General features: G+C 43.6%; 1 protein-coding gene across 2 annotated transcripts in view; it reads left to right on the forward strand.

The window, feature by feature from the left end:
* ALG10 (ALG10 alpha-1,2-glucosyltransferase) overlaps window positions 1-27380 on the forward strand; it is a 150638-nt gene that overhangs the window by 3000 nt on the left and 120258 nt on the right. For both annotated transcript variants that reach the window (XM_073573515.1, XM_073573514.1), the window contains exon 2: window positions 24837-25023. In XM_073573515.1, coding sequence (XP_073429616.1) covers window positions 24859-25023 — 165 coding nt within the window. In that variant the 5' untranslated portion in view covers window positions 24837-24858. The remainder of the gene's footprint in view (window positions 1-24836; window positions 25024-27380) is intronic.

Below are 27380 nucleotides of genomic sequence, written 5' to 3' on the forward strand. Positions count from 1 at the left end.
TACAGTATTTTGCATGCACTCTGAGATTGAGGACATAGTGCAACGACACAGAGAACGACCGGACAGGCGTTTCTCGGGCCAGAAGGCACTCGAGGCGAGGTATCCTTTTGCCCCGAATCTCCGTAAGAAATGGACGGAATCCCCAACGGTGGATCCACCTGTGTCACGCTTGGCTATGAAAACTCTACTTTCCGTACCTAGTGGTTCTTCTATTAAGGATCCCACTGATTGTCTCATTGAGAACTTGGCTTGCTCAGTGTTTGAGGCATCAGGTTCAGCACTCTCTCCTTCGTTCGCAGCAACATGGGTAGCCAAGGCCATGATTTCTTGGTCAGAATCATTGAACAGAGCCTTGCAAGACATAGACCTGCCAGCGGAAGTATCAGAAATCGCAAATCAGATAGCTATGGCGGGGGACTACTTGATCATGTCATGATCTGAGTTTGATCTGACAGAGTTAATGTATATAGTGAACTTTTTTTTCCTTGGCTGTGTGCCAAAGGGAGTTTTTTTTTGCCCCCGGTGGCTATTAGGGTCATTACACGTGGTGTCGTTTGGTCTAAGTTACCCCGGTGGTGGTTAGTGGTATTACACTTTAGAATTAAAGTGCACATGATTAATACAGGTGTGACGCTCTATAAAAGAGTTCAGGTGTGTTTAACCTTCGTCCGGCTGAGTAGGTACAATTGTACCTATTCCGTTTTAAAATTTCAATAACTTTTTTTCGAAAAGCCGTAGAGGGCTGAAATTTCGTGACATCTCTGCAGTTTTGGTCCAGAATATATTGGCCAAATTTCAATAAAATATCTCCACCCCCTTCCGAGATAAGGGGTCGAGATATTTTTGCATCCATAACAAGCTGCATAGGTACAAATGTACCCTCATATATTTTGAATGAAGATAATGCAAGGAAAAAAGAATATTTTTTTTAATGATAATGCTATTTTATTATTATAAACAAGTAAGAAAACTGTTCATTTACATTATAAAAGAAAATGTAAGAAACTTTTTTTTATTGATTTTCTTCGCAAGTAATGCATGTTGTCTTTGCTACCGAGTGTTCATCGCAAATGGGTTTCACACAAACCACACAAGACTTTCTAGTCTTACGTTGTTTTCGCCTCAGGTCTCGGCAGACATAGCAACTACCAACAACAGGGGAGGGTCCACGACTACCATGAGGTATTTAAGGGCCAGCTGCTGCTTGCGATGCTACCAGAATGCATCGTCCAAGCACCATTTCTACTGCACCTCGAAGAAAATGGTTTCTCATCATCATTCGGTTTGTACTACGATCTTCAATTGCAGGCATACACAGCTGATTTGCGAGATCTTTCAGGAACTTTCTTCGTTGATCCTTTGTCCTGAAGCTTGGATTGTGTTCTCTGTAGACGATGTAGGATGCAACCCAGTGACGTCAATCATATTGTATAAAAATGCCAGAGGCCAACGTAATGTTCGTCGTTTCACAGTGTACTCTCCCAACATTTTATCCATAACATCAACTCCGCCTTTTGTTTTGTTGTAGAATTTTATTATCTCTGGCTTGGCTGCTAGTGTCTCTTCAACTTCTCCCGTCATGTGCATAGATGATAGAAGCACGACTGATTTGTTCTTTGGTACATATGAACAGACTGTTGCATCATGATTGTAGGCAAAATTTGTCGAGTTTACAGGCCTTTCTTTGGCAGGCTGCATGTTGCTAGGTAGGAACCTTTTGTTTTTTCTCACTGTACCAACTAGTGTCATGTTCCAGGAGTTCAATACCTTAGCTAGTTCCATGGTTGTAAAGAAGTTATCGGTGGTGACATTTCTTCCAGAGCCTTTATACGAGCCCACTAGGTCCAATACTGTTCGTTCACCAATGTTTACTTGTCGAGGACCATCAGTTGGTTTCCCAGTGTAGAGCTGACCTTGTAATGGGTAGGCGTTTGACGAGTCACAAGCCCAGAAAATCTTTGCCATATTTAGCTGGTTTTGAAGGTATATACTGGGTAAATTTAGTATGGCCTCTAAATGGAAATAATTGCTCGTCGACGGTGATACAATTATATGGCTTGTAGGCTCTCTTCAGGTTTCTGTTCAGCATTGTCCAGATGTCCCGTATTGGTGCAGCTTTATCTGTTTGCACACGTTCTGCACGTGTATTTTCGTTGTCAAATCTGATAAAACTGAGTATCATCTTGAAGCGGTCACGAGACATGGCTGCACGTATAAGAGGCAGAGCATCAACATTCCGCATTTCCTCCAGATTCTCTTTGTTGTCTCTGTGCACACCAGCAGCAATCGGTATGCCCAAAAATGCATGGAGTTCAGTTTCAGTAAATTGCTTGAATATTTTTTGTGGTGGCCGTTCAGAAGAATCAGGAAAACGTTGTAGCAGTTCGTTGTTGTAAGCATCACAAACTCTCTTGGCCTTTCGATTAGTTTCTCGTAATATGATGTCACACCTCTCGGGAGTCATGATTGATTTGAATATCTCTTTTGCTGTATACAGGTTGCTGATTGCTGCAGGGCCACCTCTTTGTCGTAGGACATTACGAGATTTTGTTTGTGCATTTGGCAGTGGATCACTACACCATTGAGTTTTATTCTTAGCAGTCCAAATGTCGCCTGCACTTTGAGGCACAGACTCATCCTCAACACTTTCGTCTGAGTCGTATTCTTTTTCCTGCTCTATGACCATTTCTTGTTCAGTGTCTGAATCTTCTTCAGTAACATCCACTTGTGGTACATAGTTTTCATCATCAGATGCAACATATGGTTCTTCCTCATGCTCAGAATCAGATTCTTCTAGCATTCGCGCTATTGCGTCAGACGTAAATCTGTAAATATGAAAAAATGAAAAATAATTTTCCGAAATACGAAATACTACACAATACTACATTATTGGCTTTTCACAAAATGATACTAACCTGCAAACACGTTTTCTTGGATTATGGCGGAAACTAGATCCAGCGTCACTATCACTCATGATGACTTGGTAGATGAATTTTGGCTTCGTAATTTAGTTCAGTAACACGTGGCAAGTAGAATGAAACTCGATTCTAAAGTGCAGATAAAAAAGTAAATTATTTCTAGTGATAATTATTTATAAATGTCATTTATATATTATGTAAACCGTATACGGTTTCAGAATTTTCATTCCATCTTCGACTGTTTTTTCAACCAATAGGAAAATTGTAACAGAGCCACCATCTTTATTTTGTGCTGAATATAAGTAAAACATCATAAAACAATATGTAGATACTAATTATTATCCATTTTTCGTATAAAAATCATACCTATAGTGATAAGTTTCATACAAAATATATGGAAGCCAAGTCCAGGCTCAAAGACAATTTCTGACTGTTCTGTCCCCACATAAGGTGAATGAAGGTATAACTGGCTGTTAGATGCTGTGAGACTTTCCTACCTTCGTATCCAAGAAATTGAAGACTTCACAAGCCTAGAAATGTGTGTGCTCACAGCAATGAGATGTAAATCAACAGCCGCGGAGACACCATCACATGTTTCTCAACGCAAGCAATGACTGGCCAGGTCTTTCACCGGGAAGGAACAACCACGGGAAGGGCAGTCTCCAATGAAGGAAACCACCTATGCCAAAGCATGGTATCCATCCACGGACAGCTGTTTCAGGGTATTGCCCCTCATCAGTGTGGAGTAGGAAACTGGCTAGTAGGAGCAATGCCTAGTAAAAGACTGTGAAAAATGAGGATGAATGAACTCATGGAGATCTCCATGAGCTCATTCATCATGTCCGTCTTTTTGCATTTCTCCCGTGCCAATGCCTATGCTTTATTAACATGAAATAAAGTGAATCATTTCAAGAGAACGGTGAGTGCCATCCTGCTGTCTTTTTCTACTATGATAGTTCATGTTTTTTCTTTACATGGATAGAGCACCCGTTCAGCAAGGGTTACAGGTGTCACACTGATAGCGGTTATAAGTGACTTTGCGGGTATTTCTTTCTCAGGGACAGTGCCGGATGTTTCTTTTTTCTTTGACTGACTAGATATCAGCATAACATTTGTAGCTGAATGAACTTTAGTTTCTGAAACCAAGTAAAGGAGAAAGTCTTCCCACAGTGGAGGTATATATGAGGGTACAATTGTACCTCTGCAGCCTGTTAACATTGTAAAATTATGCAGCCTGACAAAGGTTAATCACCGTTGGTGATAGTAGTTCTTTTGCAACCAACCTTGGAGGAAGGAGCTGGAGAGAGTTCTTTACACTGGTGTGGAAGGAGTCACAGAAGGGATTTCCTTGCTGCTCTGTCAGAGCTTGGTGGCAGCTATTCAGGTGGAAGGCTCCATTCGGTTGCTGGACTCTGTGCTGGAGCATTAATACAGAGAGAGCTAAGTGTTTCTTTATCCCTGTTTGTGACTTTCCTTATGTGTGTTCTAGTACAGTGGTGGGATTAGTTTCCGCACCGACCAATTCCCTAGTGAGGGACTAGGTGCAGGGCGAGTCAGGATTTCTAGGTTCCCGATCGGCGCCCGGTGCGGAACCGGCATAGGGACTGTTGAGGAGTGCAGGGTCACTGGCTCAGGGGAGTGCAGAAGGTCTCCACGTCCCCATTCCCTAGTGCAGGGCCCACCACTGTAATTGTTCCCTGGTGTTTACCCTTATTATTTAAATTCGCCAGCTGGAGGCGGGGTATCCAGTTTTACGTGTACTTCTTTAATTCGCCAACTGGAGGCGGTGTATCCGGCTGCACGTCCCATTATTATTTAAATTCGCCTGGCTGGAGGCGGTGTATCCAGGGTCACGTGTGCCATAAATTCACCCTGCTGGAGGCGCTGTGTCACACGTTGATCATTACAGATCAATGCATCTTTAGATGCGGCCAACTGCGCGGCACTTGCGGCCGCAAATGCAATATCTATTAGAAGAGATCTTTGGTTAAGGATATGGCGGGCCGATTCAGCTTCGAAAAAGTCCTTGACATCGCTACCATACCAGTGTGGCCGCCTATTCGGAGAGAAATTAGATCATTACATCTCCGACTCCACAGGAGGGAAGAGCGGTTTTCTCCCTCAAGAAATGGTCAAACCGCCATTTTGTCACCAGTTTCAGGCAGGTTTTCGGGCCTTTTGCAACCCCGGGTGGACTGCAGCGGCCAATTCCGCTGCTTCGGGTCGCCCTAACCAGAAGAGGGATCGACAGGTCTCATATAGAGCCAACACATTGGGGAGGTTGCGTACTAACCAGCCCAGGTCGAGGGGATCCAGGTCCCAAAGATCTTCAGCCAAATGACTCGGGGCATTTGCCAGGCAGCACCAGCAAGATAGGCGGCCGCCTACTCCGGTTTCGCCACGTCTGGCTCAACGTCGCACACGACACATGGGTAAGAGAGCTGGTGTCCTATGGGTCCAAGATAGAATTTGTCAGGTACCCCCCAAGACAATTTTTTCTTTCCCGTCTTCCCAAGTTGGATACCCGAGCAAGGGCTCTACTAGGATCTATCGATTCGCTCCGGCACAACGGAGTCATTATTACCGTACCGGAAAACGAGAAGACTCAGGGCTTCTATCCTAACCTGTTTGCAGTCCCCAAAAAGGACGGGACTGTCAGACCTGTTTTGGACCTAAAGCTCATGAACAAATTTTATCAGGATCAGACATTTCCGGATGGAGTCTCTCTGTTCAGTCATATCGGCAATGGGGCAAGGAGAATACTTGGCCTCTATCGATATCTAGGATGTCTATCTACATATCCCCATTTTCCCTCCGCATCAAAAATTTCTACGCTTCGCCATCAACGGTCTACATTTCCAGTTCGCAGCGCTACACTTCGGGCTAGCCACTGCCCCCAGAGTGTTCACAAAGGTCATGGCAGTCCCCATGGACATTCTGCACTTCCGGGGCATAGTCGTATTTCCCTACTTAGATGACCTCTTGGTCAAGGGCCCTTCAAGGCGGGCATTCGAGGAAAGTGTCAGCATCACGCTGGATACCCTTGCCCGCTTAGGGTGGTTGGTCAACATAAAGAAGTCATTCCTTATTCCAGCTCAGAGGATTTCCTTTTTAGGGATGATCTTCGACACTTTCCGAGGGTTGGTAATTCTCCCTGGAGACAAGTCCCTAGCTCTCCGGCAGGGAGTGCGGATACTTCGCCAACCAGTCCCTCACACCATCCGTTTCTGTATGAGGATTCTAGGGAAAATGGTGGCGGCAAAGGAAGCGATCCCGTTCGCCCAGTTCCATCTTCGGCCCCTGCAGCACGCCTTCTTGCCATCCTGGGACAAGAACCCGTTCACGCTCGATCACCGATGCCGGTTGTCCTCTCAGGTCAGGCAGTCACTCGAGTGGTGGACAATCAGTTCCCCCAGATCAGTGGCTGGTGGTCACAACAGACCCCAGCCTCCTCGGCTGGGGAGCGGTTTTTCGCCACCACATGACCCAGGGACGGTGGTCACCGTAGGAGGCACGCCTCTCGATCAACTTATTGGAGATACGGGCGATCCGGCTGACTCAGCAACGGTTTCATCACCTTCTAGCAGGCTGCCCCGTCCGGATTCAGTCGGACAACGCCACGGCGGTGGCTTACATAAATCACCAAGGGGGCACCCGCAGCAGGGCAACCATGTGCGAGGTAGGACACGAGCTTCGCTGGGCCGAGAGGAACCGCACGGTGATATCGGCGGTCCGCATCTCGGGGGTAGAGAACTGGGCAGCAGACTTCCTCAGCCGGCAGGGGCTTGCGTCCGGGGAATGGTCACTACACCCAGAGGTCTTTCAGCAGATTTGCCAACGGTGGGGAACACCGGATGTGGATCTGATGGCTTACAGTGTGAACGCCAAGGTATCCGTATTTGTCACTCAGTCCCGTGACCCGGAGGCAATCGCCGTGGATGCGCTGGTTTTGCCATGGAATCAGTTTTGCCTCCCATACCTATTTCCCCTGCTGCCACTACTTCCGAGGGTCATCAAGAAGATCAGGGCAGAAGGGGTGCCAGTGATTCTGCTGGCCCCAGACTGGCCTTGTCGGGCGCGGTACGCAGATCTAGTGTAGCAGGCTCGTCGACGTGCCATGGCGACTGCCAGAGCACCCAGATCTTCTTTCTCAGGGGCCGATCTGCCACCCAAATTCAGGGGCCCTGTGTTTGACGGCTTGGCCGTTGAATCTTGGATTCTGACGCAGGCGGGGGTTTGGGCGCAAAGTGGTTACTACCGATGGTTAGTGCCCGGAAGCCTGCCTCAGTACGAATTTACCACCACACCTGTAAGGTTTTCTTTGCATGGTGTCGAGGCCACGGTTGTTCTCCACTGAGATTCTCCATGCCTAATATCTTGGCTTTTCTCCAGTCTGGCCTAAACTCAGGCTTCGCCCCCAGTTTTCTCAGGAGACAGATATATGCTTTATCCGTCCTTTTTCACCGCAGGCACCTATGGACACCTGGGACCTTAACCTGGTCCTAAGTGTTATGCAGAAAGCTCCATTTGAGCTGCTACAGGATGTCTCTTTGTCATACCTTTCCTGGAAGGTGGTGTTCCTGGTAGCTATAACATCAATCAGGCGTGTCTCTGAACTGGCAGCGCTATCTTGTTGAGCCCCGTTTCTGACCTTTCACAAAGACAAGGTGGTTCTTAGACCAGCTCCTCCTTTTTTGCCACAAGTCGTTCCCTCATTTCAAATTATTGATATTGTCTTGCCTTCTTTTTGTCCAGCACCAGTACACAGTGTGGAAAAGGCCCTGCATACGTTAGACCTGGTGAGAGCACTCTGGAGGTACGTGTCGCGGACGGCACCCTTTCATCAGACGCGCTGTTCGTGCTCCCTGAAAGTCGCAGGAAAGGACTCGCTGACTCAAAATCGACCATAGCCAGATGGATTCGTTTGGCTATTCAGGAGTTCTACCGCATCAGAGGCACGCCGATTCCAGCAGGGATCAGAGCACACTCTACTCGGGCAGTGGGAGCCTCTTGGGTGCTTCGGCACCAGGCTTCGACGGAACATGTTTGCAAGGCAGCAACCTGGTCCAGCCTGCACACGTTTACTAAACAATACAATATCCATACTCAGGCTTCAGCGGATGCGAGCCTGGGTAGAAGGATTCTCCAAGCAGCGGTGGCACACCTTTAGACATGAGGTGCATGTAGCTTGGATCGGTAAGTCAACTTCCCACCCAGGGACTGCTTTAGGACATCCCACAGTACCTGTGTCCCCCAATGAGGCGAAGGAGAAACATGGATTTTTCTGATAACTCACTGTAAAATCCTTTTCTCCTAGACGCTCATTGGGGGACACAGCACCCACCCTGATAGCCAAATTGGCTTCAGTTTGTTTAATATCCTCTCTGTATGATATTAGGGTGGTTATTTTCTAGACATGTTTCCTGCATTAAGGTTGATGTCTGATTATTGTTTGATTTCCTACTGCTTTTGCACCAAACTGGTTTCCGCCCGCAATCTGGGCGAGGGTGTATACGGCGGAGGAGGAGCCAACCTCTTTTTTTCACTTAGTGTCAGCCTCCAGGCGGCAGTAGCATACACCCACAGTACCTGTGTCCCCCAATGAGCGTCTCGGAGAAAACGATTTTACGGTGAGTTATCACAAAAATCCATGTTTCCTTTAAAATATTGCTTTAGCCCCATTTTTTTCACTTTTACAAGCAATGGCAGAAGAAAATGGACCCCACAATTTGTTACCCATTTTCTTCTGAGCACTCTGATACCCCATATGTGGTGAGAAACCTGTGACCAAATGTCAGGGATAAGATTGGGGGGAATAGCACCATTTGAATTTTGGAACACAAATTTGGCTTAAATAGATTGTGGGCACCCTGTCTCTTTTGCGCGGTCCATAAGATGCCAAAACAGCAAGTGACCCCTTTTTGGTAACTATAGTGAGTATTTTGAACCCATACCTACAACATATAAGTTGATGGCGTTAGTTCATCATATTGTAAATTTTAATTTTTTTTCACAAATGTTGCTTTAGCCCACGTTTTTTACTTTTGAAAGAGGTAACCAGAAAAAGTAGACCACACTTGGTTCCCGCTTTCTTCTGAGCATGTAGTCAAAAAGTTCTGTTTGGACACACAGCAGGGCTCAGAAGGGAAGAAGTGACATTTGGTATGCAACACCATGTCTTATTTGTAGTGTCCCTCAGGTACCAAAACAGTAGAAACCCTAACAATTGACCTCGTTTTAGAAATAAGACCCATCATTGAATTCATCTAGGGGGGTATGTTGAGCTTGTTGAACTACTGTTTGGGCACAGGGCTAGGAAAGGAAAGAGTGCTTTTTGATTTCTGGAGCGTATATTTGTTTGGAATAGAATGGGAATGCAATGTCACATTTACAGAGCCCCTGACATGTGATAGCAGCAGAACCTCCCGCCACTCCCAAGAGTGACCCCATTTTGGAAACTGGACAACCTCAAGGAATTTATCTAGTAGTGTACTGAACAGTTTAACCTACAGGTGGTTCACAACTTGATAACACTTGGCTATGAAAGCAATAAATACATTTTGTTTCTACTAAAATACTATTTCAGCACCAAATTTATAATTTCCACCAGAGGTAATAGGAGAAAATGGACCCCATAATTTTGAACTCAGCGATGCTCAATATGTGATGTGGTCAAAAACTGCTGTATGGGCAAATGGAAAAACTCTGAAAGCAAACAGTGCTATTTAATTTTTGGAACTCAAATGTTACCTTTGCAGAGCCCCTGAGGTGCCAAAAAAGCTGAAAAGCTGACCACATTTGACAAACTAAATCCCTCTATGGGTCACTACAATCTCAAAGACAACGTACACATGTAAAGTGAGTAGCAACAATATTAAATGTAATAGTGAGCAATAAAGTACATTCCTATTACTGCCACTACATGTGTAGCATGGATGTAACAAAGGGCATATCGGCAAGATAAATCATGAACAAAGAGAGACCGAGTTTAAAACCCAATAAGGTGTAAGAAAAGATATACCATATTTTATTACGTATAATAAAACAAAGGTATGAATGGAAACAAATGCCCAGGGGACAAGAAACTCGGTCATTCATCTATGGGTGTAGTGAGCATTTTAATCCCTTGCCGACATATGCAGTACATATCCGCCGCCGCCTTCAGGTGCGGGTGTCAACTCTGTGAAAGCTGATGACCTGCAACAACCCCACTATTGGTGCTAGCACAGATCGTGAGCGTTTAACCCCTATGATGCCGCTGTCAATAGTGACAGCGACATTGAATAGCATTGCACAGGGAGGAAGCTCCCTGTCTGCTCTCATCAGCACAACACAATGCAATCGCATTGTGGTGATGGTCTCCATGGTGACCCCTACCGGAAGATAGCTGCGGGGTCCTTCAGGGTTTTGCAGGGAAGCTGGCCTGTGAGTGCCTGCTAAGAGCAAGAGCTGACACTCCTCTTCCCCTGCATGTCAGGCGCTGCTTTGATGATCTGCAGTGCAGAAGTATTGTTGAGTGTCAGATGAGTGATCTGTCACTATACAGTGATATCCCATCCTAGAACAAAGTGAAAAGTAAAATAAAAAAAAATCCCCAAATAAGGAACAGAAAAAGATATTAATCCAATATACTATTTTAATGTAAAAAAAAAACAAAACACACATTTGGTATTGCCACGTACGGAATGACCTGATCTATAAAATTGTCCCACTAGTTAACCTCTTTTGTAAACATCGTAAAAAAAGTGCAATAAAACGCAATAAAGACAAATTTAAATAAAAATGGTACTGCTGAAAATATTCATGTTCCGCAGAAAACAAGCCGCCATAAAGCTCTGTCAGCAGAAAAATAAGTTATAGCTCTCAGAATAAAGCGATGCAAAAATATTTTTTTCTATAAAATAGTTGGTGTAAAAGCGCCTAAACATAAAATTGACTCGAAGAGTAAAGCTGCCTGATCAATTTTACAACATGGGAGTGGTATTAAAAAAAAATAAAAAATCCTAAATTGCTGTTTTATTATTCATTCTGCCTCCCAAACATCTGAATAGGAAGCGCTAAAAAAATATCATGTGCCCCAAAATTGTACCAATGAAAATGTCAACTTGTCCCGCATAAAAGTTGTCACATGCCTGTTGGCCGAAATATGGAAAAATTATAGCTGTTTAAATATGGCAATTTAAAAACTATTTTTTGCAATAAAAAGCGTCTTTTAGGCTATGTGCCCACGATGCGACTTTTAAGCGTTTTTGCCGCGATTTTCGGTGCAAAAATGTTTAAAAATCGTGTACAGAACGCCCCCCATGCATTCCTATGGCATTCTGCACATGCTGTGCTAATGCTGCGCTTTTTCCGCGGCGGAAACGCATCGCGGAAAAAATCGCAGCATGCTCATTCTTTTGTGCGGAATCGCAAAGAATTGCCGCGATTCCGCACCCATAGGAATGCATGAGAATCGCTTACTTCCCGCATGTGGCTATGCCCACCATGCGGGAAGTTAAGCGTCTCGTGCGGTTGGTACCCACGGTGTGGAGGAGAGGAGACTGTCCTCCCAGGCCCTGGGTACCATACCCCTGTAAAAAAAAGAATAAAAAATAAAAAATCGGGGTATATTTACCTTCTGATGTCCCGCGCTGAATTCCCGGCCTAGCGTTCCCAGTAATGCCTTGCGGCAAGGTCCTGTGATGACGTAGTCTCGCGTGACTCTAGCGGTCTCGCGAGATCGCTATAGTAACGCGAGACCAACGTCATCACAGGTCTCGCAAGGCATTACTGGGAACGCTGTGGCCCGGGATGGCAGCGCGGGACGTCGGAAGGTAAATATACCCCGATTTTTTATTTTTTTATCATTTTTAACATTTTATCTTTTACTATTGAGGCCGCATAGGCGGCCTCAATAGTAAAAAGCTGCTCACACTTGTCAAACACTATGTTTGATGAGTGTAACCAACCTGTCAATCACTTTCCAAGCGATGCTTCAAATCGCTTGGAAAGTGCTTGAGAAAATCGTGGGAAAATCGCGAACAGAATCGCGGTGAAATCGCGCGGAAAAAAACGTGCAATTTCTGGGAAGGAGTCCGGTTTTTAGTGTGCGTTTTAAAACGCTACGTGGGCCCATAGCCTTAGTGTGTGACAGCAGTCAAACATAAAAACCCGATATAAATCTTGAATCGCTGTAATCTATCGGACCCAAAGAATAAAGTCGCCTAATCGATTATACCTCACGAGGAACTGCATAAAAAATAAATTAAACCAATTCTTCACCTGCTGTTGATTTTTTTTTTTTTTTCATTCTGCCTCCCAAAGATCGTAGTAGCGGTCAGCTCACATTTATCCTGCGCGCTACGCTGAACGCTTACACCAGGATTTTCTCTAATAACTCCCCACTGCAAGATGTAACCCCTTCCTAATAGGAGCTGGAAACACAGAGGTCAAATAGCCCCTCCCACTTCCCCCCTTCAGTGTTGTTTCCTGTTCCTATCAGGGATGAAGAGGTCATCTGAGGGTGTGATGTACCGACGGTAGGCACCCAGCAAGATTAAGGCAGCAGGGGACCGAGCAGGCCTACCCCTCTCCTCCCTAAACGCTACTTCTGTCTCTATGAAGGACTTGGGACTCCCCTTCAGTCCACACCTTTGAGCAATGTCTAAGGCGTTCTTGCTTGACTTGACGTTTCTCTGAGCTCTCTAGCTCATCTCCTTCTCTCGGTGAGAGAAGCGCCGGTCTCCAGGATTCTCCCGGAAGTGATGTCGGGCGCAGGATTATGACATTGCTTCTGGTTTCTTGTGTTCCCGGCTGGAACTCATCATGAGAAACATCGCTAATGGGCGCTGACAGGTTTTGGAAGCCTTGCTATCATACCTTGACATCATTGGGAGGAGATCCTCTAATAAGGACAAGTGTTGGATCCGGTCATCCATAAAAGAGCCCTGGGTAAGGAAGACACGTCAAGGTAGGACCAGTACTTTGTGTTATCATGGAGGTTCCAGGTTCTTTCTTCTCTGCATCTCCAGAACCCAGTGCTGTTCCAGTCCCAGTAAGTAGTCTGGGACTGGGAGTCCGTCTCCAGGGTGCAGGTGTAATATATTATCCTTTCCTTCTCCCCTCTCTTCCAGGGTGACATGAAACCTGCACCAGGGAGCGGATCTAAAGTCTCATGCAAATGTGCAATCTGTGCAAAGAAACTGGCTTCTTCCCATAAGAATCTTTTTATGTAAATAATGTACTGAGAAGATTCTCGGGGAGTAGCAACCTTCCTTAATGGAAGAAATCAAGGGGATAGTCCATCAGGAAATTAAATCTTCCATGTCCTTTTTTTTTATTTTCCCAGCCCATACTCTTCCCCAGTATTCCCTCAGTGACTAAAAAAAAAAGTAAAATTAGCCTGGAAGAGGAAGGGAACAATGACACTCAAGATGATGTCCATTCCGGAAAAACTTATGGAGGAAGGCGAGCCAAGTCTGGATTCTGAGACCTCCTAACAGAAGAAATATTACTTCTCCTCTGCTTCCATGGCTCTGCCACGTCCTGTGAGAAGACTTCCCATACAGTTCAGGAAGAGATGTTTGGCTGTCTCTGGTCAAGAAAACAACAAGCATTTCCCATCAATAAGAATGTTCGGGACCTAGTATTGGAGGAGTGGGAATACCCAGAAAAAAGCACTCCCACTTAGCTGAGACAAATTCCCGGTGGACAATGAGACTGCGGAATGCTTGTCACAAGTATCAAAGGTAAACATCCAGATAGCTTTAGTAGCCAAGAAAACAACCTTACTGTTTGAGTTTTCCTCGCACCGGAAAGACCCCTTAGAGACGGATGGCCTTTTAAAGAAATCATTGGAGACTTCACCAATGCCGTCTCTACGTGTAGTACGATCAATGTCCTGTTGGCTTATGTAGCTGGAAGAACATCTGTCCGATACTCTTATGGAATACGTTCTGGCGTCTCTCCCTCTCCAGAAGGCAATGGGGTTTCTAGCAGATGCCTATGCAGAATTTGAAATGGTGGCAGCAAGGTCATCAGACTTGTCAAACTCTGTGAGACATGCATTCTGGTGAAGATCTTCCAGTGGGGACAATTTCAAAGATGAAGTTTTGCTCTTTTCCCTTTAAAGAGAAATGTTTGGAACAGCCCTTGACAACCTACTAGAGAAGGTCTCTGATAAAAAGAAAACCCTGCCTGAACCTAGACGTTCTAGGAAAATACACTCATGACCTTCTCAGGAGCAGACTCCTCAAAACAGAGGGAAAGGCAAGATGGGCTGGGCAGAAATCATTTTCTTCCCCATAACCAGCATCAAAGTTTAACCATGAGGCCAAAATAGTAGTGGGTCGCATCTCAGGGTTCCTTCCTCAGTGCTGCAAGATCTGCACAGACCCATGGACTCTCTAACATCAGTCAAAGAGGGGATAAAAATAGAATTTTCTTCCTATTCCCCACAGATAGGACAACGTGACTCTCCTCTCCAGAGCTGCAATCCACCTTAATAGCTAGAGTAAAGAGCCTGCTATCCTCAAGGGTAATCTCCAACAGGGGACACTACTCTTATCTCTTTCTAATATGAAAGCCAAACGGATCTCATCGGATTGTAATTAACATGGAAACCCCTAAACCAGTACATACTATACAGGAGGTTCAAGATGGAATCCGTCAAGTCAACAGTTCCCCTGATAGGTTACGACTTCGTCATGTCTACGATCGATCCACAGGGTGCATACTACCACGTCATTATTCACCCGACATATCGGAAGTATCTAAGGTTCTTTGTTGTCCAGGGTGAACATGCAGTACACTACCAGTTCAATGTTCTCCCATTCGGAATATCATCTGCACCATGGATCTTCACAAAATCATTTCCGAAATCATGGTGTGCATCAGAGGTCTAGATATGTGCATATTTCCGTATCTCAACTTTATGCTGATGGCTCACTCAATACCGTTACTCCAAGAACATTTGTAGTCAACAACTCAGATCCTGTCATCACTGGGTTGGTTAGTAAACCACTAAAAAACAGACATTCCTGGGGATTCTGTTGGTTTCTCATAACTAAATATCTTTCTTATGCAAACAGAAACAGATCCTGTTAAGATCTAGGGTAAAAATACTGCGAAGCAGGAAAATGGTGTCCATAAGGTGTGCCATATCAATCTTCGGGTCTATGACATTCTGCATCAAGATGATAGCGTGGGCCCAGGCACATACCAGAACATTACAGACTCATATTTTTGCAAATCGGGATGAATCCCCAGAGTCCTTAAGAAGATCCCACTACCACCTTAGGCAAAAGCCTCTTTAACCCCTAAGTAACAGAGCCAAATTTTAAAAATCTGACCAGTGTCACTTTATGTAGTAATAACTCTGGAACGCTTAACAAATTCCAGTGATTTTTGGATTGTTTTTTTCGTGACACATTATACTTTATGATAATGGTAAATTTAGGTTGATATGTTTTGTGTTTTATTTATAAAAAATCAGAAGTTTGACAAAAATGTAAAAAAATTAGCAATTTTCAAACTTTGATTTTCCCTTTAATTCAAATAGTCATACCATAGCAAAACATTAGTAAATAATATTTCCATGTCTGCTTTACATAAGCACAATTTGTAAAATGTTATTTTATTTTGTTAGTATTTTAGGAGGTTTAAAACTGTAGTAGTAAGTTTTAATTTTTTTTATGGAAATTTGCAAAATTATTTTTTAGGGACCTATCCAAGTTTGAAGTGACTTTAGGGGTCCTATATAGCGGAAAACCACCAAAAGTGATACCATTTTAAAAACAACACCTCCTGACATACTGAAAACTGTTGTCAGGTAGTTTATTAACCCTTCAGCTGATTTTCAGTAATTAATACAAAGTGGCATGATAGGAATGAAAAAATTGATCTTTACCATCTAAATGTCGCTGACTTTTGAACAGGTCAGTGTAGCCGGCAGACTCTAAAGGGCCTGTCACACTAAGCGATATCGCTAGCAATATCGCTATAACGTCACTGGTTTTGTGACGTAGCAGCGATATTGCTAGCGATATCGCTATGTGTGATACTTACCTCCGACCAGCTCCCCCGCTGATCGCGCGAGAACGTCCTGGACCGTTTCTCGTCGTCAGCTTCCTGCTGGGCTTCCTGTGGCGCCGACCAGCAACGCGTGGACGCGGGCGGGAGGATGTCAGCATCGCCTTGTCTGACAGGTAAGTAACGACCCCCTACAGCTGCTATGTCGCTGGTGAGATCTGCCTGTGTGGCAGCTCACTAGCGACCACTTAGCGATGCACCAGCGATCCTGACCGCGTCATATCGCTGGTCGGGATCGCTGGTGCATCGCTAAGTGTGACAGTACCTTAAGGCCGCTATTTGCTCGTAAATTGCCATGGCAAACAACAGGACCTCACAATCATGATCTCAGGGTGCAGATGGGGATAATGAGGGAGAAGCCACACTCTTTTAAACATTTTAAGTCACCATAAAAGTTAGACGCAAGCAGAAAGGGATGGGGAGCCATGGTCTCCCAAGATTTATTTCAAGGACTCTGGTAGGAGATTAGCCAACAATCCTCCAACTTCAGAGAACTAAAGGCTGTAGAGAAAGTGCAATATCTCTGATTCAGAATACCCATGTGAAGATCTACTCGGACAAAATGCCCACGGTAGCCCACATCCCGTCACCAAGGGAGCACGAGACACGATTTAAATTAAATCTCTGCATGAATCATAGAATCATAGAATCATAGAATCGTAGAGTTGGAAGGGACCTCCTGGGCCATCTGGTCCAACCCCCTGCTCAAAGCAGGATTCGCTAAATCATCCCAGTCAGATGTCTGTCCAGCCTCTGTTTGAAGACTTCCATTGAAGGAGAACTCACCACTTCTCGTGGCAGCCTGTTCCACTCATTGATCACTCTAACTGTCAAAAAGTTTTTTCTAATATCTAATCTGTGTCTCCTCCCATTCAGTTTCATCCCATTGCTTCTAGTCTTTCCTTGTGCAAATGAGAATAAAGTTGATCCTTCTACAATGTGACAGCCCTTTAGATATTTGTAGACAGCTATTAAGTCTCCTCTCAGTCTTCTCTTTTGCAAACTAAACATTCCTAAATCCTGCAACCTTTCCTCATAAGACAGGGTTTGCAGACCGGTCACCATTCTGGTCGCTCTTTTCTGAACTTGCTCCAGTTTGTTGATGTCTTTTTTAAAATGTGGTGCCCAAAACTGGACACAATATTCCAGATGAGGTCTGACCAAAGAGGAGTAGAGGGAAATAATGACTTCACGTGATCTAGACTGTATGCTTCTGTTAATACATCCTAGAATTGCATTTGCCTTTTTTGCTGCTGCATCACACTGTTGACTCATATTCAGTCTGTGATCTATTAGTATACCCAAGTCTTTTTCACATGTGCTGTCACTTAGCCCTATTCCTGCCATTCTATATATGCTTTTTTCATTTTTATTGCCCAGATGTAGTACTTTGCATTTCTCCCTGTTAAAAACCATTCTGTTAGTTGCTGCCCACTTCTCCAGTTTATTTAAATCTTTTTGAATCCTCTCTCTCTCTTCTCTAGTATTAGCTATCCCTCCTAGCTTTGTGTCATCAGCAAATTTAATCAGTTTACCCTCAATTCCTTCATCTAAATCGTTGATAAAGATGTTGAACAATACAGGGCCCAGGACAGAGCCCTGTGGTACCCCACTTGAGACATTCTTCCAACTGGATGTGCAGCCATTTATGACCACTCTTTGGGTCCGATCACTAAGCCAGTTATGAATCCACCTAACAGTTGCCTTGTCCATTCCATACTTAGTCATTTTTTCAATAAGGATTGTATGAGAGACTTTGTCAAATGCTTTGCTGAAGTCAAGATATACTATATCTACAGCATTTCCTTGATCCACCCAATCAGTGATACCGTCATAGAAGGAAATTAAGTTAGTCTGACATGACTTATTAGTTACAAACCCATGTTGACTCTGTTTAATCACTTCATTCTTATCCAGGTATTGACATACATGTTGTTTAATAATTTGTTCAAAGATCTTTCCTGGTATAGAAGTCAGATTCACCGGCCTATAGTTGCCTGGGTCCACCTTCTTCCCCTTTTTGAAGATAGGAACAACATTTGCTCTTCTCCAGTCTTCTGGTACTTCTCCTGTTCTCCAAGAATTTTCAAAGATTATGGAGAGGGGTTCAAAAATTTCTTCTGCTATCTCCTTCAGTACTCTGGGGTGTAATTCATCTGGACCTGGAGACTTGAATTCATTTAGGTTAGCTAAGTGTTTCCTCACTATCTTTCTGTTTATAGATATCCTGGATTCTTCTATTCCCTTAATAGGACAATGAATAACAGTTGATGTTACATTTCCTTTCTGAGAGAAAACAGATGCAAAATAGGAATTTAAAAGTTCAGCCTTCTCAACATCCTGTCTTACCATTTCATCATTTTCATCCTGTAAAAATCCTATAGCATGTTTGACTTTTCTTTTACTCTTTAACATATCCCCAAAATCCTTTATTATTGCTTTTGACATCTCTTGCAAGCCTCAATTCATTTTCAGCTTTAGATAATCTGATTTGTGCCCTGCAGGTTCTGCAGACAGCATTATATTCTTCTTTAGATATGCCTCCCTCTTTCCATTTTATAAACATTTTTTTCTTCCTTTTTAGCATGTGCTTAAGTTCTGTGTTCATCCATCCTGGTTTCCTTAAATGCTTCCTATTCTTCCCTCTTTTCGGAATTGTTAACAACTGTGCTTTGAGAATTTCATTTTTCAAGATTTCCCATCCTTCCTGGACATTTTTGTCTTTAAGGATATCCAGCCATTGGATCCCTCCAATTCTCTTTCTGAATCCCTTAAAATCTGCCTTTCTGAAATCTAACCTTGACGTCTGAGTCTTCACAGGTCTTCCGCCTCTAGTTATCCAAAATTCTAAAATAGCATGGTCGCTACCTCCTAGGGTCCCAGCCACTATTACCTCCTCAACCATTTCCTCCCTGTTTATAAGGATTAGATCTAAGGTAGCAGTTCCCCTTGTTTTCTCCCTTACCTTTTGGAAGATAAAGTTGTCAGCAAGAGAGGATAAGAATTTCCTTGACCTGTTAGTTTTGCCTGAGAGAGATTCCCAACAAATGTCTGGATAGTTGAAATCTCCCATGACAACTATGTCATATTTTTTGGAGAACTTGGCCATTTGATGCATAAAGAGTTCATCCATATCTTCAGCTTGCACAGGCGGCCTGTAGTAAATGCCTACAATGGTGTCCTTTCCATTGTTCTGTCCTTGTATTCTTACCCAAACAGTTTCCACAGAACTCCCAGTCTCTGAAGCTTCAATCTCTGTGCAGATATACGCGTTTCTAACATACAATGCGACACCCCCTCCTCGTTTATCAAGTCTTTTTCTTGCAAATAAGTTGTATCCTTCTAGTCTTGTATTCCAATCATGTGTATTGTCCCACCAAGTTTCAGTGATTCCAATGACATCATATTTCTTTTCCTGTGTTAGTAGTTCCAATTCTCCTTGTTTGTTGCCCATGCTTTGTGCATTAGTATAGAAACATTTTAGTTTGTGATTGGTTTCTCTTTCTCCAATATTTTTATTAATTAGATTATTTTGTCTTTGTTCTTCCTTTCCACTTCTAATAGCAGAGTTCTCAATAGCATTTGTCAGATGTATGGCTTTTTCTGGTCTTTTGCTTCCCTTCCCATGTTGTTCTAGTTTAAAGCTCTCCTTACAAGTGTAGCAAGGCGACTTCCAAATACATGCTTTCCAGTCTTCGTAAGGTGCACCCCATCTCTAGCAAGTAGTCCATTGTATAAGTAGTTCACTCCGTGATCCAGAAATCCAAATCGTTGCTGACAGCACCATCGACGTAGCCAGTTGTTCACCTGCAGAATCTTATTCCACCTCCTTGTTCCATGGCCATCCACTGGGAGGATGGAAGAGAAGACCACCTGCGCTCCCAGTTCTTTCACTTTCTTGCCTAAGTCTTCAAAGTCTCTGCAGATGGTTTCCAGGTCGTTTCTTGCGGTGTCATTTGTCCCCACATGTAGTAGCAGGAATGGGTAGTCATCTGTAGGTCTGAAGAGTCCTGATATCCTGTCAGACACATCTTTAATTTTTGCACCTGGAAGACAGCACATTTCTCTTGAAGTTATATCCGGTCTGCAGATAGCGGCCTCTGTTCCTCTCAACAGGGAATCCCCCATGACCACCACTCTCCGTTTCTTCTTCACAACATTTTTCTTTCTCCATCCAAGAGGACTCTGAAGGCGTACAAGGTTGCTGTTTGTTGGCAAAGTCTTATCCTGATGTATTTCTTCATCGTTTTCCTGCGTGAGAGCCTGGTACTGGTTTCTGAGCAGTATGGGTGCTGACTGCCTCCTGATCCTCCTGCTTCTCTGGGTCACATGTCTCCATTCCTCTGTTTCTTCAGGTGCACTTTGAATTTCTTCTCTTTCTGTAACATGAAGAGATAATTCTTCTCTGTCCAAGAACTCTTCACCTTCCTTAATGATCTTCAACGTAGCTAACCTCTCTTCGAGATTTTGCAACTTTTCCTCCAACAGGGACACAAGCTTGCATTTGTGGCATGTGAAGTTTGGCTTTTCCACTGGTAAATCTGTGAACATGTAGCAAGAAATGCAGCTCACCAAATGGCTCCTGGCCTCTTCCATCTTGAGATTTCTTAAAAACGATGAAAGATGAGCCAAAATTTTCTCCTGGGCTAAAGAACACCTTTTCTCCTTGTCAGCGCTTCACATAAAAGGTTCAGTCAACATACAGGCCGATTTCCTCAGCAGAAGAGTAATTCACCCAGGGGAATTGGGTCTAGATCTTGAAGTCTTCCAGGTACTGACCAAAAGGTGGGGCCTCTGAGAAGTAGATCTTTTTGCAAGTTATCAGAACGCTAAGGTATAGTTGGCCCCTTGATTCTTTCTCCAGTCAGAGACCTCCTTCACCAGGGACCAATACATCATCTGGACACTGAGAAGCTACACCTGACTGCCTGGCTTCTGAGTTCTCAATTTTGAAAACCAAGGGTGTTTCAGATAGGTATTAAAACTGTTCAAATAAATAGGAAACCAGTGATATATGGAAGACCTTTTATATCGTGGAGTGCGCCTGAACATCCAGATCTATGTCAACCAAACGTCGCCTGGATCCAGGATTTTTTTTTTTTACAGGAAGTTCTAGAAGGGTCTCAAACCCAGTACCCTCAAAGTCAAAGTGGCACCATTAAATTCCAATTTCGACCAGATCCTGACTGACAATCCCTGGGTGAAGAGATTTATTAAGGCAGCATTTTTCCTTAGTCCTAGAGTCACAAACCTAGCCCCCCTCCTGAGACCTTAATATTTTCTTTTTCTTTTTTTTTTCTTTTTTTAAAAGGTCTCGCACTACCACCATTCAAGCCCTTATCTATAAAGCCGAACAGACTCTCCTGGAAGACAGCCTTCCTTGTAGCTATAACCACAGCCAAAAGAGCGTGCAAACTATAGGCTCTCTGTTAATGAGCCATACCTGAGGGTCCTGGAGGACAGACTTATTCTTCGGCTAGACCCATCATTTCTACCTAAGGTGGTCTCGTAATTCCACTGGTCTCAAGAGACAATCCTTTCTTCTTGCGTTCGGATACGACAAATGAGAAGGAAAAAGAATTCCACACTTCTTTCAAGCAGACTTGCAAAGCTGCTACCTGGTCTTCAGTCCATGCGTTTTTAAGACATTATAGACTAGATTTTATGTCTGTTAAAGATTGTCTTTGGGAGAAAGGTACTCCAGGTTATTGTACCTCCCTAACATTGCTCTTGGGTATTCCTCCAGTTTACTGTCTTGGGGGTTATTAGAGGAAATAAGATTGGACTTACCAGTAATTCATTTTCTAATAACCCACTACAACAGCACAGGTAATTCCCTCCCCTTACTTAGTATTTCTTGCATTATTGAGAAAAGGATAATAAAATATAATTTGAAGCATTCAGGCTCTTGTGGTCCTTTGTGTTAACACTGGAGAGAGGAGGTGGGAGGGGCTATTTGACCTCTTTGTGCTTCCTGTCCCTATTAGGAAGGGGGTTACATCCTCCGGTGTGCTGTCATGGTGAGTTATTAGAAACCAATTTACTGGTAAATGTTGTTCTGTTTTTGTGTAAATCTCTGAATTACATGATTCAGATGGACCCTTTCTGGCCGAAGATTCCCTTTGAAGTAGAAGGATGCACTGTGGACTCTCTAGGACCTGTGATCTACCGGTGTCCATCTTTTTAGGAGAGCATAAAAGCACGGACGACCAGTTTTGTGCACTTCTGAAAAGGACAATGCTGAACAGAGACTAGACTGAGTCCAGAGTAACTCTGCCTTATTATATTGAATAGATCCCTTGGGGTTTAAGCTGTCACATCACTCAGAGAAATATAGAGGCTTGCACGTTAATGGTAGTTCAAAGGCTTTGGAAAAGCAAAATGGCTCCTCACCCCACAAAAGAAATTCAGTAAATTCTGATCTTCCAAATGGCCACCTCCCTTCTGAGCCCCAGTGTGTCTAAACCACATTTAGCGCCCACATGTTTTGCGTTTCTGCCTGCCTAATTTACATGTACCTGGTCACTACACTGGCAGTTAGCAATTTTCACTACTGCTTGTTTCTAGGAAAATACCCATGTTGTCAAAATCGTCATTACATCTGTAGATAAATTCCCAAAGGCGTATAGTTTCCAAAATGGGATCACTTGACGGGGGAGGATTCTGCTTTTCTAACAACTGAGGCCTCTGTAAATCGAATCCGCAAACTATTCTAGGAAAATCTGCACTCTAGGAGGCAAATAGCACTCCAACCCTCCTGAGTCACTCCGTGTGGCTAAGCAGTACTGTACAGTCACATATGGGGTGTTTGTATATTCAGCAGAAATTGTGGACAAATTTTGGTTGCATTTTTACCATTTCCCAGTGTGAAAATGTAAAATTTGGGGTTAACACACAATCTTGGTGGTAAAAATGAAATTATTTTATATTCACTGCTCAATGGTATAAAAGTCTGTGACACACCTGTGGTGTCAATATAATCACTGCACCCCTAGATGAATTCATTGAGAGGTGTAGTTTGTAATATGGGGTCACTTATTGGGGTTCTGTTGTTCTGGCACCTCAGGGGCTCTGCCAATGTGACATGGCACCCTCAAACCAGTGCAGCAAAATCTGCATTGTAATATGGCACTCCTTCCCTTCTGAGCTTAGCACTATGCCTCAAATGTAGTTTTCGACCACACATGGGGTATCTGTGTACTCGGGGTGGGGTCCTTTTTCTCCTGTTAACCTGTTTGAACCATATTTTCACAGCTTAGTGTCATTAACTTGATTTCAAGGTGCTCAATACACATCTAGATAAGTTCCCTGAGGGGTCTAGTTTCCAAAATGGTGTCACTTGGAGGGGTTTCCATAGTTTAGGCAAATCAGGGGCTGTCATGACATGGCGTCCGCTATTTATGCCAGCAAATTTTACATTCAAAAAGTGAAAACAAAGTGACTTCACAAACGCAAGTCATATCAAATTTTTTTAACACTATCATGAAGTACAAATTGCCACGAAAAAACACTCTCCAAATCAGTGGGATCCATTGATACGTTCCAGAGTTATTACCTCACAAAGTGAGTGAAAAAATTTGGCCTGGTCAGAAAGGTGAAAACAGGCGCTTGGGTGAAGGGGTAAACCACAAACTACATCAGATTTTTATAAGATAGGGCCTAAAGTTTTACTTTGGCCTCAAAATTTTAATTCACACAAGGGGTAATAAAAGAAAATGGACAAGACATTTTGTTATGGTATTGCCACATTCAGTAAAAGTTCCATGTGTGGTTATACACTATTGTTTGACAGGGATCAGGTGGGAAGGAGCACTACTTGGCTTTTAAAATGTTAATTCTGTTTAACTAGATTGTGGGCGCCATTAGACAAGCCCCTGAGGTGCCACATTGGCACAATCCTGACTCATCAGTTTCCTTGACTCCGACTCCACAGCACGGCCTCATTACTGAGCATGTACATAAAGTGCAGCACAGATTCCTCTCAGCTAAAAGCCGAAAGCCTTGGATTAGGAACAGACCAGACATTTTTAGAACATTTCATAACTTTCCCAAATTCTGAAAACCTTTACAGCATATACTGCATTGTACTACTATGCCTAATTTCTTATATATTTTAGCAGTAGGTCCATTTTAAGTATCTCACTGGCTGTTCCTGTTTAAATTAATGCTATAAGCAGGACCTAATAAGACCCCATACCGTGGGTTCATCAGATGACCAACCAATACCATGATATCCAACGGCACCCACAATTACGATTTGCAGGGGGTCGGCCACAATCTGTTCTAAAACCGGTCATGGCTGATGCCGCGGGTGACAGCTGTCATATACAGCTGTCACCCACAGGATTTATATGAAAAAGTGGCGCAGAGAATTAAGGTCCTTTAACAGCTGCTGCTAAGAGTTCGGCAGGTTTAAAAGGCACACACTTGTAAATGCAATTGTGCCAGTTTTTTTCCTTTTCTGTATGAAATTGTGTTGATAAGAATAAAACTTTGCTTCCTGTGTTCCTACTGGTGACTGCTAATTTCTATACTTCCTCTTCTGTCAGAATTGTCCATGCGACTACTGCAGCCAATGACTGGCCACAGTGGTAACCGATCACCGATTGGCTTAGGTCAAATGTTAAAATGGTGATGTGTTGGTCACCAGTGTTCCAGGAATTGGTTGCAGCAGTCACATTTACATCCTTTTGGAAGAGGAAGCATGGAGACCCAGGCAGCACAATGGAGGATCTCGGGGATTAATGAGGTGAGTATGGCTGTTTTTTTATTTTTAGCATTTAGAGTCAGTGGGCAATGCTTTTAATCTAGGTCTTCTAATTTCTGTTTTTTTTTTCTCGTATACAGCATTTTTAGCACTGAAGGAGACATGGACAAGTTGGAAGGTTACTATTTCTCTGCTCTGTTCAGTGGATGTTTTTTGTTGTCCAGTGTACTGTTCTCTAAAGTTACCCGTGAGCAGCGGGATCCATACATGGATGAAATCTTCCACATTCCCCAGGCTCAGCAGTATTGTCAAGGACACTTTCATCAGGTAAACATAGTAAATGTATGCAATTCCCTGCGTTGGTTGAAAGGCCCATTTACAGAGGCTAATTTTTGGCCCATCAATGAGCACTAATTGACTATATTGTTGATCTGTGCTCGTTTATTGGTCATGCTGCCCGACACACAGATGGGGACATATCAGCCGTTAATGGGATGTTTTTGTCCTACAACATCCACATTGTCTTCAACACTTCTTATGTTTACACAGGACGATGTGGTGCCGACAACATTGATTTTTATTCTGGCATAAATGATCCAATAACCTATCAAAACTAGATTTTGGTTGATTAGCAGCATATTCACATGTGCTCATGATTGGGAACAAACATTTTTATCAATTCTTATTCTCCAATTTCCAGCTTGATAAACATAAAACAAAAGTCAATTTTAAAAACTACATTTAAAGAGTTCTTATCAGGGCAAATTAGATAGTGTTTTCTCTTATTTAATTCCTGCTAATCTCTGCCGGTACTGCTAATTTCTACTCTCTTTTTCAAAGGGTTGTTGCATACCAGTAATAAGACAGAGTTGCCTAAAGCTGCACCCCCAGAGAATCCTGTGAGCAACACCACCTTGGTTAAAATCATAAATATTAGTGCTAAATATGAAGTCCCATATCTCTGAAATGTCAAGGATGACGCCAGGGAGATCCCACAGATCACACTCTTAGACCTGTGACGGGGACAAGGAGGCATCCTCTACGTCTGGAGGAAAGAAGGTTTAAGCATACTCACAGACGCGGATTCTTTACTGTAAGAGCAGTGAGACTGTGGAACTCTCTGCCATATGAGGTTGTAATGAGTGATTCCCTACTAAAATTTAAGAAGGGACTGGATGCCTTTCTTGAAAAGTATAATATTACAGGGTATATACACTAGTTTCCTTAATATTGCGTTGATCCAGGGAGCTAGTCTGATTGCCGTATGTGGAGTCGGGAAGGAATTTTTTTCCCCAATGTGAAGCTTACTGTTGCCACATGGGTTTTTTTTGCCTTCCTCTGTATCAACATATTAGGGCAGGTTAGGACAGGATATGGGTTGAACTAAATGGACTTACATTCTCCCTTCCAACTTAATAACTATGTTACACCACTGTCACCATTTTTCAAGGATAACAGCTGGGGGTGGGGTTATGCATCCCAGTTTGTCAGGGGATGCAACTCCGCTTCCTCCAATAGTAAGAACAATTACACAATTGAGTGACTGGTGATGGAGAAGGCCACTACTAGGCTAGTTATTGGGAAACTCTGAGGGTGTATTTACACCTCCATATATTCCATGCGTTTAAATTGTGTAAATATCCCAATACAATCATTACTAACTCCACAATAGCAAAAAAGGAACCACCACTAACTGCGACCACCAAACATTTAGACAGGCCTTTTGGAACCCGCTGCTGAACCTGATGTCACGGAAATGGCTCAGAGCTAAGCGGAGGGAGCTAATCCGTAGGAAAATGGATGGAACTCTACAGCAAGCTGTATCTTCCAGGTCTGACAAAAGACCAAACCCAAATTCTAATTTAAGTTATAATCAAAGTTACCGTATATACTCGCGTATAAGCTGAGATATTCAGCCCGTTTTTTTGGGCTGAAAGTCCCCCTCTCGGCTTATACACGAGTCATATACTGGGGGTCGGCCGGACGGGGGTGTAGGAGATCATACTCGCCTCTCCTAGCATGTCTCTTGCAGCCCCCGTGCTTATTCCATCTTCTCGGCACTGTTCTTCCTGCTTTCAGCGGTCACGTGGTGCCGCTCATTACATATGCGTATATGTAATGAGCGGCTCATTACATATGTGCATATGTAATGAGCAGCACCACGCGACCACTGAAAGCAGGAAGAACAGCCCTGAGAAGATGGAATAAGCAATAAAAAGAGAAAAGAGCCAGCACTGCCAGTGGTCAGAACGCATAACATGAGGTGCATATGCACATATCTTACTGCATTCAAAATGAGACATTTAGCAAAATATTGATCAATATATTGAGCCACCCCGCCACGCCAAGGCAATCTCATATGGGGGGTCCTACTCTACATTTTTATTTATTCACTGTGCCATTGCGGCCTCCTAAATGTTTTAAAAGCAAGACCATATCAAATGCAATCCATACCTGAAGCATGACTGTATCACTCCCGTGCAGCCAGATGGAGCAGGTGCAGATGAAGGCCAACCAGGTCTGAACACAGACATCTCAGGTTTGACCTCCACACACTGCCTGACCAGCAAACACAGATGAAGGGCAATGCAGGCTCAGACATGGATGCAAAAATAAATAAAGCCTGGGGCAGGGCGGGGCTGCCGTGAGTGTGCACAGCAGCCTAGATCAATCACAATAAACAC

Source organism: Dendrobates tinctorius, unplaced genomic scaffold, assembly GCF_039654945.1.
Source record: "Dendrobates tinctorius isolate UK_male_01 unplaced genomic scaffold, ASM3965494v1 ptg000035l, whole genome shotgun sequence".
NCBI classification, from domain to species: Eukaryota; Metazoa; Chordata; class Amphibia; order Anura; family Dendrobatidae; genus Dendrobates; species Dendrobates tinctorius.